Raw genomic sequence first — 13,069 nt, forward strand, 5'->3', positions numbered from 1 at the left:
ATGATAACAAAAGAGAAGAGAAAATACTAGAACTTTAATGAGTGTTTAACATATTTTACATTTAAACAAAACAAGATTAATTCTATTATAAAAAACAATATTGATATGAAATTAATGGGGAAGCGACTCGCTGCTGCTAAAGATACAATCTTTGTGGTTATGATTAATTAGCAAAGAAAAACTCAAAAAGGATAACATCTACCTTTTCAAGATGGCTTCCCCCTTTGGCATTCACTGGTTGAAACGCAACGTTAATTATTAGTTAAAAATCAAAATAACTGATCTAGTGAAATGGGTTCAGATCCCGTCCTATTCAACAATACAATTCTCTTTAAACTGCACGAACTGCGACAGGAAAACTGTATTATAAAACAAGAGCAAAATCTATCCCCTTCACCAGAACAGCCGGACTTTACTGTCAGTCCTAACGAACGAGCTCAGCCCCAAAAGCTAAATTTTGGGTATTAATATAAACTCAGTCAATGCCAAACATGAAAGCCATTTCAAGTACATACAGTCGAACCTCCACTTAACGAAATCCTCTACAAAACGAATTTTTACCTCGTCCCATGAGATTTTAGAGTTTTGGCTGCTTATTCACCTCTATTTAACGAATTTCGGACCTCTCAACAACGAAGTTTTCTCTTGACTTCAACATACAAAATTTAGTGTTTATAGGAAGCAGAGAGTCATTTTCAAAGAATTGTCCAGTTTCAGAAGAAAGGTCAATGATAATGGACTAAAGGACTAAAAATGAATGGCAATTCAAGTATGAAGAAGATAGGGTGTTAGACAGTCAATAGAGGTTGAAACACGTGTCGGAAATTGAATGCAAGTTACTGGAAATAGATTTCCAAGACCTTGTCATTCGTAGACCAGGCAGGTAAACGACTTGACTTTCTTATCCTTGCTTTTGCCACACATTTCAATTGTTAGAACTCGCCATTCATAGATAAATGAACGGGAATGCTGTATTTTTTCATCCTCCCAACATTTGCTTTTGTTACACATTTCAATTTTGCTGGTTAAGTTACTGTACTCAGTTTCATTCAGTTTCTAAAAAATCATGATCAGATTCTTAAACTAAGTGTTGCTAATGATTTGTAACATTGTAAATTTGTACATTTGATGATACTGATAACCGGTGATGAAATGGGTGACTGTAATGCACGAGAAAAATCTTCCATTGTCAGGGAATTTAATCAATGAAAAGGCTTTAGAATTTACAGTATCATCGGGATACAGTAGCTTTAAGGCAAGTAACGGCTGGTTAGAAAATTTCAAAAAACGTCATGACATCGTCCAAGAAGTGATATCGGGTGAAAGTGCTAGTGTTCATATGTACCCTCTTGTGAATTCTGGAAAGAAAGTGTTCTCAGATAAGTTCTCAGAAAATATTATGAACCGAAAGACAATTTCAATGTTGATGAGAATGGTATATTCTTTAAATTGTTGCCCAATAAGACACTAACTACCGCCGAAATCGTTTAATTACCGCCCTTGATATATTATAACATCCATAAGATTGTGGCAGTTTTCTTCACAGAGCAACCTCTCAATAACGAATACCTCTCTGCAGCGATTTTTTCTCGAGATAATCAACTTCGTTATACAGAGGTTCAACTGTATTGTTATCTGTCGTACAGGCGGCACGTTTGCTATTAGAAACAAAGAGAAGCTACGTTATTATTGACAACAAATAATATGTCGATATTTGTCGATGACAAAGATTGTTCAAAGACAAAAACCCTTTTCATTGAACTTTTTTAATTTTAAAACTATAAAATCCTGATCAATATGAGATAAATATAAAAAAATGATTCATATGACCAGGTGACACATTGAATTAATTTTACAAACCATGGGATATCTTTTCATACTATCTTTTTTCTATGCCCTCAGTCACTCAGTTCGAAAGCACCTATTCTTAAGCCCAGGCTTCACCAATCTCGCTCTCGCGGCGGTAGCGAAGTTAAAAAACTCGCTTTCTATGTTATTAAATTGAGCAGGCCACACCGAGCTCGCTCCCGCAGAGGGAGTACCTCGGCGGTAGTTTCACTTGGCCGTGCCTGGCGAACTTTTCAGATGTCTGCTGGTAGTACTACCGCCGAGGTAGCGAACTCGGTCTGGCCTTCACAATTCAATAACATGGAAAGAGATTTTTAAAAGTTCGCCTTCGGTAGCGCATGCTACTAGAGAACCACACTCAAATTAATATTGAAATTCATTTGCCATAAAATAATACAGATTGATAAAATAAATATTCTAACTTACAAAATGGCACTACCGGCAAAGAAAACTTGTGCGCCGGCAGTGAGTTCGAACAACTAGGTACAGCAAACATGTCAATAGAAAGAAAAAGAGCTTATTAAAACCACTAGAATAAATAAAATTATGGAAACCAGGTCACATCTTAATACTTACAAACGATAAGACAAAGTAACAAAATCACAAGCAAGTGACAAACTCAAAAAGACCAATTCAAGGAAGCCATGACAATAATATTTTTTTAAATTTATAACACAAGAATGAAACCCTACATAATGGATGTAGATAATTTAAAATAAACATTTATCCTAATCCAATCCAGTATAAGATTCATTATGGATTTTGTAATTCTATTAATAATGAATTCAGTTGGGACTTTATTTATAAACAAGTAACACTGATATTCAAACTGACGTCTACATACACTTAAGCTGGTAAAGTCAATATCAAATTGTAATGGATTGGAGGGACGCAAATTATCAATTGGATTGGAGGGACACTCATCAAAACAAAAACAAAACCAAACTACCGCTAGCGGACGTTTTTTGGTGTGGCCTGAACTGCCACCGCGGGAGCGAGCTTGCTACCTCTAGCAGACGTTGGTGTGGCCAGTGCTTTAGGCCCAAATTCACCAATAAACGAAAACTAGGTTTGCGCGGCAGTTGGATCTAACTTAGATTATTTCGAATTGGTTTTGTAATATGAATTTTTGTTTATTTAGAATCAACTGGCGCTCAAACCAAGTTTTTGTTTTGGTGAATTCGGTCCTCAGTTTATTACTTTTCTTGCCCTATTATTACCATAGGTAAGGAAAGTATTGCTTTCCGAGAAAAATTAAGGTACCCTAATTTCTAAATTTCTATACGTTTCAAGGTCCCCTGAGTCCAAAAGAGTGGTTTTTGGGTATTGGTCTGTATTTGTGTGTGTGTGTGTGTGTGTGTGTGTGTGTGTGTGTGTGTGTGTGTATGTGCGTCTGTGTACACGATATCTCATCTCCCAATTAACAGAATGACTTGAATTTTTGAACGTAAGCTCCTTACAATATAAGGATCCGACACGAACAATTTCGATCAAATGCGATTCAAGATAGCGGCCAAAATGGCGAAAATGTTGTCAAAAACAGGGGTTTTCGCGATTTTCTCGAAAACGGCTCCAACGATTTTGATCAAATTTATACCTGGAATAGTCATTGATAAGCTCTATCAACTGCCACAAGTCCCATATCTGTAAAAATTTCAGGAGCTCCACCCCATCTATGCAAAGTTTGATTTTAGATTCTCAATTATCAGGCTTCAGATACAATTTAAACAAAAAAAATGAGTGGAAAAGTTTGATCATGAGAATCTCTACAATTAATGTTCAGTAAAATTTTCACCTAAAATTGAAAATAAGCTCGAAATTGGAGAAAATGTGATTATCCAATTATTGCAAACTGTTTGCAACTGTTGATTCTATTAAATGATCCACTATGAAGAGATAGCAGACCTCGTGTGTCTCCAGCGTTATTGCTCTGTCACCAGCTGGCTCAAATCTTTGAATAGTAGACTTGAGATGCGCGGGAACACTAGCGTCAGGTGATCAATTTCCATAGCGGCAAGGAAAGTTGTGTGAGTGCGCCACACCAGATTTTTATTTTTTAATTGTCATTTTCTTTTTAATTATCATATTTTGTTTTAATTTGACAGGTTTTGTAGCGAACGAAGACTCTGTGACGACGATCATGGCTATGGGGTTCACCCGGCCTCAGGCCGTCAAGGCTCTCAAGTCCACGGACAATCAGCTGGAGCGAGCCTGTGATTGGATATTTAGCCACCAGATGGAAGTCGACGAGCCCGAACCAATGGAGCAAGCCGGCGCTACAAATCCAAATGAGGAGAAGTTTAGAGATGGCGGATCAAGTGAGTAGATTTTTGACCGAACGTAGTGAGGTCTATGTTTCAACTCGATTCGCTTTTGTCTGTCTGTATGTAACGCGATTACGGCCAAACGCTCTGATAGAATTCGATGAGATTTGACAGGAATATTCCTTTTTCAGCGTCGATGTATACATAAGGTTTTTTTTAAATTTTGCATCTAAGGATAATATGAAAAGAAGAGGGATTCCTCCATACTCTGATATCACTATATAATTATGTCATCTACTCTGAAGATAGGATTAATCAGACTATAGAATTATTCATAATCAATCAGCTGACAAGTGGATTATTCATCCTATTATATTAAGCGAGCAATTTCTGTATTAATTTATATATCTGGTTATTTTTATATCTGGCTATTTCTATATCTGGTTATTCATGTTTAACGGATCTCGAAAACGGCTTTAACGATTTTCAAGAAATTGGGAACATAGTAGTTTATTATATAAAGATTCGATTGCACTAGGTCTCATTCTTGGGAAAACTCGCTGAACGACATTAAAAGGATAATTCATCCTTGGCTGAAACAGCTGTGGATAGTAAAAAAGTGAGTAAACGAGTGAGTATGTGAAAAATCAAAATATCGCATCCCCGAAATTCATAAGATGACATAATTATAGCCAGCTGTGAAATATGAACATGATCATTTTAGAGAATTGTGTTCTGTTTATCAATAAATGAAAATAACGAGCGAAGCTCGGTGCCCCGATATTTAATCATATCGGATACAAATTTAAACGTGAACTGAGTTTATTAACATAAGTGAGTTTTTGATCTTGGATAAAACAAATAACAGTTTTTAAAAGTAAATTGTGATTCAACTTAATCAACTAGAACAGGTGACATCAGATACTACTTGTGGATGAGAAAACTGCATGAGGTCTACTGTTCACGGAACTACTAGTAATTGAACGAGCGTTAGCGAAGTTCTCACTTTTGACTTACTAAAGACCAAAGTCATTTTCTGCCTGTTTGTATGTTCAACAAGAACTTTAGAGAGAATTGATCAATCAGCTTCAAATTTTGAACTTGAAGTCTTCGAACATTTTTACAGGTCAAGTTCGTTGGACAACTATCTTAATGATACCCTATTCTCATATTATCTCTATATATATAAAAATGAATGTCTGTTTGTTTGTTCCCTATAGACTCGAAAACTACTTGACAGAACGGCATAAAACTTTGGGATTATGTTGTGTGAATATTGGGGATGGTTTCTGACAAGAAATTTTAATATGGGGGCTAAAAATAATTATATATTAATCCATTCAACAGACATGTGTTTTCGGATCTGTCGGCCGAGCGGCTAACGTATAACGGGAAGATCATCATGATTCAAGATCATGTTGTGATAATATGATTTAGCATCTAAACTTACCAGCTGTAATAAACGCATCACTCTGTGATAAAATTGTTTACTGGTATTAAATGGTAGTTTTAAGCACATAGGAAGTCCGTATTTAAATGTAAATGAAAATATTGATTGTAAATAAATAAATTTCATGATTCACCAAATAAAATCAAGTGTGACACGAGATACATTGACTTTTGGCGGTACGAAGTTCGCCGGGTAAGCTAGTTTTGTATAAACGCTTATCTATACACTACTGGTTTCAGAAGCTTTCAAGCCAAGTATTTATGTAAGTGTTTCTATAAAAAAGTTTAAAACCGGGGACTATGTAATTATTTCCATATTAACTAGTAGTTCTGTGAACAGTAGATTTCGCGCAGTTATAAAACACTCATACTATCCATCAGAGTAAATCCTGTCTGTATGTCGTGTCGGCGATATATCGGTGTAAAAACTACTAATGGCTATGGGGTTGGTGTTTCTAAAAATGCTAACATCAAAAGCTAATCTCCTTCAAGACATACTGGCAACAGGTCAGCTCGAGTTGAAAAGAGAGAAAGGTCGAGGAAAATACCATGTTACTTTCAGTTATTAATTGCATGCAATTAAGAGTCCACACGACATATATTTTTTACTAAATTACATTGAGATAATCAATTGCATGCGTCATTGCATGCAATTAATCCACTCGACAGCTGATTTATGATGAATAGTTCTATAGTCTTTTTTAGATTTTTTATAGTTCTATAGATTTTTACGGTAAGATTGGCGTTCGAAGGAGACTCCTTTTCCTTTAGTGTTATCCTCAAAATGCAAAATTTCAAAAAACCTTATACAGTAGAACTCCAATTATCTGAATTAATGGGGACCGGGACCCATTCGGATAATCGGAGTTTGTTTTAAAAAAAAATTGCCATTGGAGAGAAAAAAAAACAACGTTTTGATATTGCACCTTTTTTTATTGAATTAAATGAAATAAACATGATATTTTCACATGTTCCACTACACTGACTTCGTGGAGGGAAGGACATTAATGAGCCAACGCGCAAACACTGGCTCCGCGGGGGGAAGAATAATAGCGCACTTGGACTTTTTTTGGACAAATTTTTTTCTGAAAGTGATTCGGTTAATCGGCGATTCGAATAGTTGGAGTTCTACTGTATATACGTTGACGCGAAATTCAAAAAGGAACATAACGGTCAAATTTAATGAAAGTCTATTGTTGCGTTTCGCCATAAATGCGGAACATTAATATAAACATAAAGAGAAGTTCAAAACCGTCGTCTTGAATCTAAGGCTAGGCACACACCAGTTAGTCAAGACAAGACATGATCAGACACGTTTAGTCACAATACTTCACATTGTTGCTTATGACGCAACTCACACTGATTAGTCATTGTAATTAGACATGTCTTCATAAGCAAAACTATGTGAAGTATTGTGACTAAACTTGACTAAACGTGACTAGTCTTGTCTTATCAAGACTAGACAAGACATGATCATTTATTCATTTATTGTATAAAATACTATAATCATAATACAATTATGACATTGGAGGAAAAATTAGGCTGAGCCTGTACTATTTCTCTCCAAAAATGTTGATAAAATGTTAATGTTGTCCAAAAGATAAGGTTATGTAATCACACACTGTTTCGTTACTTGATTTTCGGTCCAGGAATGATGATTTAAAATTTTGAATTTTGAAGGTTGATTTTAAACTCTAAATGTATCACAATGAATTAAAAACTTTAGAAATATTGCACTCATTTTAAAAAAATAATAATAGGCTACAAAATCAAAAACCTACTCACTATTATTCGTATTTTTTTTGACACAATACTTCACATTGTTGCTTATGACACAACTCACACAGATTAGTCATTGCAATCAGACATATCTTCATAATCAACAATGTGACGTATTGTGACTAAACGTATCTGATCATGTCTTGTCTTGACTATAGACCTCACTTCGTTTGGACAATTATATAAATTCAATTGTTTCTCTTCTCACTTTCGCAATTTCCCCATATTTTTAGAATTCTCCTATTTTTTGTATTTGAAAACCTTTCTAAATAAAATAGATAATTGTTGTATTTTTTGTTTCAGAATACCGACTAGTGGCCTTGATATCACATATGGGTACTTCAACCATGGTGGGTCACTACGTGTGTCATATACTGAAGAATGGCTCATGGGTGATATTCAACGATGAAAAGGTGGCCCTATCCGAAAACCCACCCAAAGATCTCGGATATGTCTATCTATATGAGAGGATTCAGTCGTAGGGTAGGAGAAAGTATAGGAAGGAGTAGGAGGATGAGGAGGAGGAAGAGGGGGAGGTGTAGTGGGAGAAGAAGGAGAAGAAAAGTAGAAAAATGAAAAAGAAAAATGATATGTTGTTATGAGGAAGCAGAAAAGGAGGAAGATGAGATAGAGAAGGATTAAGAGAGGGGTTAGGATGTGGTGAAGGGTGAGTAGGAGTAGGAGGTGGAGGAGAAGATGGAATAGGATGAAGAGGGGAAGGTGGAGAAGGGGGAGGAGTAATGGGAGAAGAAGAAAAGTAGAAAAATGAAAAAGAGAAGAAAAATTATATGTAGTTATGAGGAAGCAGAAAATGAGGAGGAGTTGAATGAGAAGAAGAAGAAGGAGGTGGAGGAGATGTGGCAACCTAAGAAGAAAGTGGAGCGAGGAAGAGAAGATAGCAGGTGAGGGGAAGAAGAAAAAAAGAAGAAGAATGTGAAGGAGGGGAAAGAGTCGGAGGAGAAGAGAAAGAAGGAAGATATAAAAATTAGTAAGAAGAAGAATAAGATGTTGATAAAAGGAGGAAGTGAAAGGAAGAGGAAGAGAAGAAGGACAGTGAGAATAATTTAAAACATAAGAAGAAAGAGATAGAAGAAGAAGGTGAAGAAAGAGAAAGAAGAAGAAGAGAAGGAAGTAGAAGAAAGAGCCGTGAAGGATATTGCGAACAAATTGATGAAAAATTGAAGAATTTAACTAATGGTGATGAATAGGATAAGGAGGAGGAAGAAGAAGAGAAAATGAAAGGAATTAAGGAGAAAAAGCAAAGGATGGGTTCAAAAGAATGTTGGAAAAACGAAAAACTTGAAAAATTTGTTTAGTGAATAAAAATGCAAAAAATTGAGCTACGCCTATGTAAACATACAGAGTGTTTCAAAAAGAATGACCCAATTTTAAGCAGTTATATTTGTTTTAAAAAATTGTGTACACAAACCAATTTTACATCAAATTACTCACAAAAGTATCAAGTTTATGATGATGTATTATAAGTTTCCTATGTGCCCTTTTTTGAGGCTCGGACAACATAATAGACAGTAACCAAATTCATCCCAGACTGTTCGCAAGATGGCTGCCTTCTCGGACTGTAGCTACTGCATCAGTTATCCTGGTTTTTAGCTCCTCAATATCAAGTGCTAATGGAGGAACATAAAGACGATCTTTAATGATCATTTATGTTCCTCCCTTAGCACTTGATATTGAGGAGCTAAAAACCAGGATAACTGATGCAGTAGCTACAGTCCGAGAAGGCAGCCATCTTGCGAACAGTCTGGGATGAATTTGGTTACTATAGTAAGGTCCACGTTATAATGACAGTATTTGATCAACTTTGGTTTTGCTATCCTTGTCTATCATTCGACATAGCCGGTGGTACTATCCTTTTCTAGGTCCACAACGATTCCAATTATGTTTTTGACAGTGTAGAAATATAATTAATTAATGCAAAGAATCGGCATCGCTATTGTTCTATCTTTATCCACTGCCATTATAACGTGGACCTCATTATATCTAGATCTTGTACGAACTTGATACTTCTGTGAGTAATTTGATGTAAAATTGGTTTGAGTGCACCATTTTTTAAAACAAATATAACTGTTTAAAATTAGGTCATTCTTTTTGGAATACTCTGTATATCCTTAAACGGTGAACACTGATAATAATGAATTGATCCAGAAAATATGTTATTTTTGGAAGACTAAGAACTTAAAACAATTTAGATTTAATAATTATTAAAGATCTAGTTAATTCTTATTGAGGATCTTGAGCTTTTTTGACAAATAGATTGCTTTCCTAGTAAGTTAGATGTAATAATTTAACAATCATTGTTAAGCAATTATGGAATAAACTGATTGAACTGATAACTATTATTCATCTAATTATATAAAATAACTAATAACCTTGTTATATTTTCAAACTGGCAGGTAACACGTGTTCCGCAATGGTCTAATTGAAATCTTGAGAAACTGAAACTCGATCTACTGAGGTCTTGAAGAATTGAAAATAGGCCTATAACCATCCTCGTTGAATCAAAAATCTATATACGATATTTCAAGTTGATCAGTTGAGTAGTTGAGACGTGATGATGCGAAAATAATGTAAAAAACGTGAAAATAATCCATATGTAACATATTAAATTGATCAAAATATGTGAGGCGGAAAGCAAAAAGGGCCCTCTTGTCGCACTTTGAACATTTTGAGATAATATTTTTGTATTTTTAAGCTATGAATTCCTGACAATTCAATGCAAAATTCAAATTTTCATCTGTAAATTTGAAAAAGTTATGGCTGTTTGAAGTTTTCATAACTGAAATGGTAGTTTTGAGAAAAACGCGTTTCAAAGTTTGATAACATTATTGTTTGTTTATTTTACATACTTAAGAGATAAATTATACATCAAAACAAACTTTAATGTGTCAACAATCAAAAAATTGATGAAAAAATTCCCCCTTCCTCTTTACTCTTCCCCCCCCCCACCACAATTCCCCACCCCTCTTTTATCCTCTTCATACCTCTACTGGCCCCATTTATCCTCTTTTCTTTTAAGGTCTACTTGATAATCATTTCAATTTACTCCTCACCCCCTCATCATATATTATACTGACTAAAAAAGTTTTTCCTCTTGTCTTGAAATCAAAGGAAATTTAATCTATTAATCTTACTTTACATTTCAAATTTATATTCTATACACCGTGATGGATGTATTTATTATTTATTCGTATTCGTAGTTTAGTCAAGCATAGACTAAATAAACATAGGTTTAAATCTGAGTAATCTGTACCACAAATGTCAAATTCTTGTTGAGATAAACGTGAGGCGTTGGAGTTGGTTGGAACACGTTGAGAGGATGAGTGACTCATGAGTTGTAAAAAAGTATTGAGAACGGTACACGTATATAATATTATATAATATTTTATAATATTTTGTTTACAAAATGAAATTATGTTTATTGTTTTTATATTTTTAAAATTGGTCAAATTATGAAAATTTTGTAATATATGAATATAATTAATTTATGAATTGGCAATGAATAAATAAATAATAGAAATAAATAATAATAATATAGCTGCGTTTACACCGCAGTTAATAACACAAGTTTTCAACATTTTTGTCATCAACTGAAGTTAATTACAAAAGTTAATAACATCATGTTGAGTTGCGTTTACACCGGAGTTGATAACATGAGTTATCCAAGTTATTGACCGAGCGAAGTGAGGTCTAAGATTCAAGTCGACGGTTTGGCATTTCTCTTAATGTTTGTTTGTTTATATGTTTTTTTGTTGCGCATTTACGGCGAAACGCGGTAATAGATTTTCATGAAATTTGACAGGTATGTTCCTTTTTAAATGCGCGTCGACGTATATACAAGGTTTTTGGAAGTTTTGCATTTCAAGGATAATATAAAAGGAAAAAGGCGCCTCCTTCTTACGCCAATATTACCGTAAAAATCTGACTATAGAATTATTCATCATGAATCAGCTGTCTAGTGGACTATAATAATACCCGTTCAAAAACATCGAACATCTTGAAAATTGTATCTTTCCATCAACGTTGTAGACAGTTGCAGCCAGACCTGATAACAGCGCTCACACGCTACCTTTGTACAGTTAAATTACTGCAGCTATTTAAAAAATTCTAAACTTGGCTGGAGTAGCCACATTGATAACATCTGTAGGAAACTAGCCAGAGTGATGTACCTACTGAGACGTCTGAAGCCATTAATCTCCAGGAAGCATCTGGTGGAGGTGTATTTTGCTATGTTTCATAGCCATATCAACTATGGACTTCAGTTATGGGGGCACGCTCCAGGCTGTAAAGATGTACTGCTCCAGCAGAAGAAGGCTCTAAGAATCCTAGATTCGGCGGGATACTTGGACCACTGCCGACCTATCTTTATCAAGCTGAGAATATTCACGGTATACAATCAATATATCTGGCTCTCCCTGTTGCACGCAAGGGATAATTTCCACTTGCTCACAAGAAGAGAAGACAGACACTCCTACAACACCAGAGGGAAAGCGAAAATAGACATCCCTTTCTGCAGGCTGAGTAAGAAGAAGGATTGTTTCCCAATACTAGCCCTGAGGATTTACAACGCCTTACCTGACAGTGTGAAGAACTTGGACGACAGGAGCTTCAGAACAAAAATCAAAAACTGGTTAATAGAGTCTCCATTCTATTCAGTGGAGGAATACTTTGAGGCCACCAGAAACATCAGCTAACGTCGAGAGATAATTAATGTAATGCATACAGGCAAGGCCATCTTGAAAAGTTCAAATATTACTATTCTTAAATGTTTTTTATATGTTTGACTAAGTTTATAAACGTAAATAAGTGTTTATTACGGACATAGTTTTATGTCAACTCTACGACAAGGACCAAGTCAGGTCCATTTTCTGACACAGTCAATCCAGTTATCTGGTCATGACTAAGGAGAGAAGTATGAAGTACACTCACATTCCGGGACGACACGTCACAGTACGATATAGGACAGAAAGCTCTATGTTTATTTAGGATTTTTTCTAGACATTTTTAATTGATAAATTATTTATTAATTTTTGAGAAAACACAACAGGTCAATGTAACTCACTGAGCGCGAGGTCTACTGTTCACAGAACTACTAGTAAAAAGTTGTCAACTTGACTGAATCGACAAAAAATTCTCTTGAAAAAAGTTGATAACTCGTGTTTTCAACAGAAAATTCCTTGTTATCAACAAGAATTATGTTATCCATCGAGAGTCGGTAACTTTTGTTAATAACAGGTTACTACCTTCCCCGCAACCCCCTCGCCCAGCATCCCTACCCTACAACTACAGATGTTCCCTAATAACTACAGCTGCAGACAAAACACGTGACAAAGTTATCAACTTTTGTTGATAACAAAATTAGCAGTGAAAAGAAAATGTTATTAACTCATGTTGAAAACTTTTGTTTTAAACGCATTATAATTTATTTACATTAGATCAGATGAAGATCATTATTTTAATGATCACACACATGTTGCAATTCAAATTTGAAGACAATTATTTTTTGCTTTTTATTCCGGCTGTTATATCATATGAATAGTCTCGTTAAATGAAATCATATGGAAGTCAATTATATTGATAACAAGGAATTTTCTGTTAGAAACATGAGTTATTAACTTTTGTCAAGAGTAATTTTTGACGATTCAGTCTAGTTAATAACTTTTTGTTAATAACTCGTGTTATCAACTTCGGTGTAAAACCAGGATGTCAAT

General features: G+C 34.9%; 1 protein-coding gene across 1 annotated transcript in view; it reads left to right on the top strand.

Annotated features, from left to right (window-relative positions):
- Positions 1 to 8,709, top strand: part of LOC111061459 (ubiquitin carboxyl-terminal hydrolase 5) — a 63,348-nt gene extending 54,639 nt beyond the window's left edge. The window contains exons 14-15 of the mRNA XM_039441180.1: positions 3,954 to 4,166; positions 7,644 to 8,709. Of these exons, the coding sequence (XP_039297114.1) occupies positions 3,954 to 4,166; positions 7,644 to 7,822 (392 nt within the window). The 3' untranslated portion in view covers positions 7,823 to 8,709. The remainder of the gene's footprint in view (positions 1 to 3,953; positions 4,167 to 7,643) is intronic.
- The last annotated feature ends 4,360 nt before the right edge of the window (positions 8,710 to 13,069 follow it).

Source organism: Nilaparvata lugens, chromosome 14 (genome assembly GCF_014356525.2).
Source record: "Nilaparvata lugens isolate BPH chromosome 14, ASM1435652v1, whole genome shotgun sequence".
NCBI classification, from domain to species: domain Eukaryota; kingdom Metazoa; phylum Arthropoda; class Insecta; order Hemiptera; family Delphacidae; genus Nilaparvata; species Nilaparvata lugens.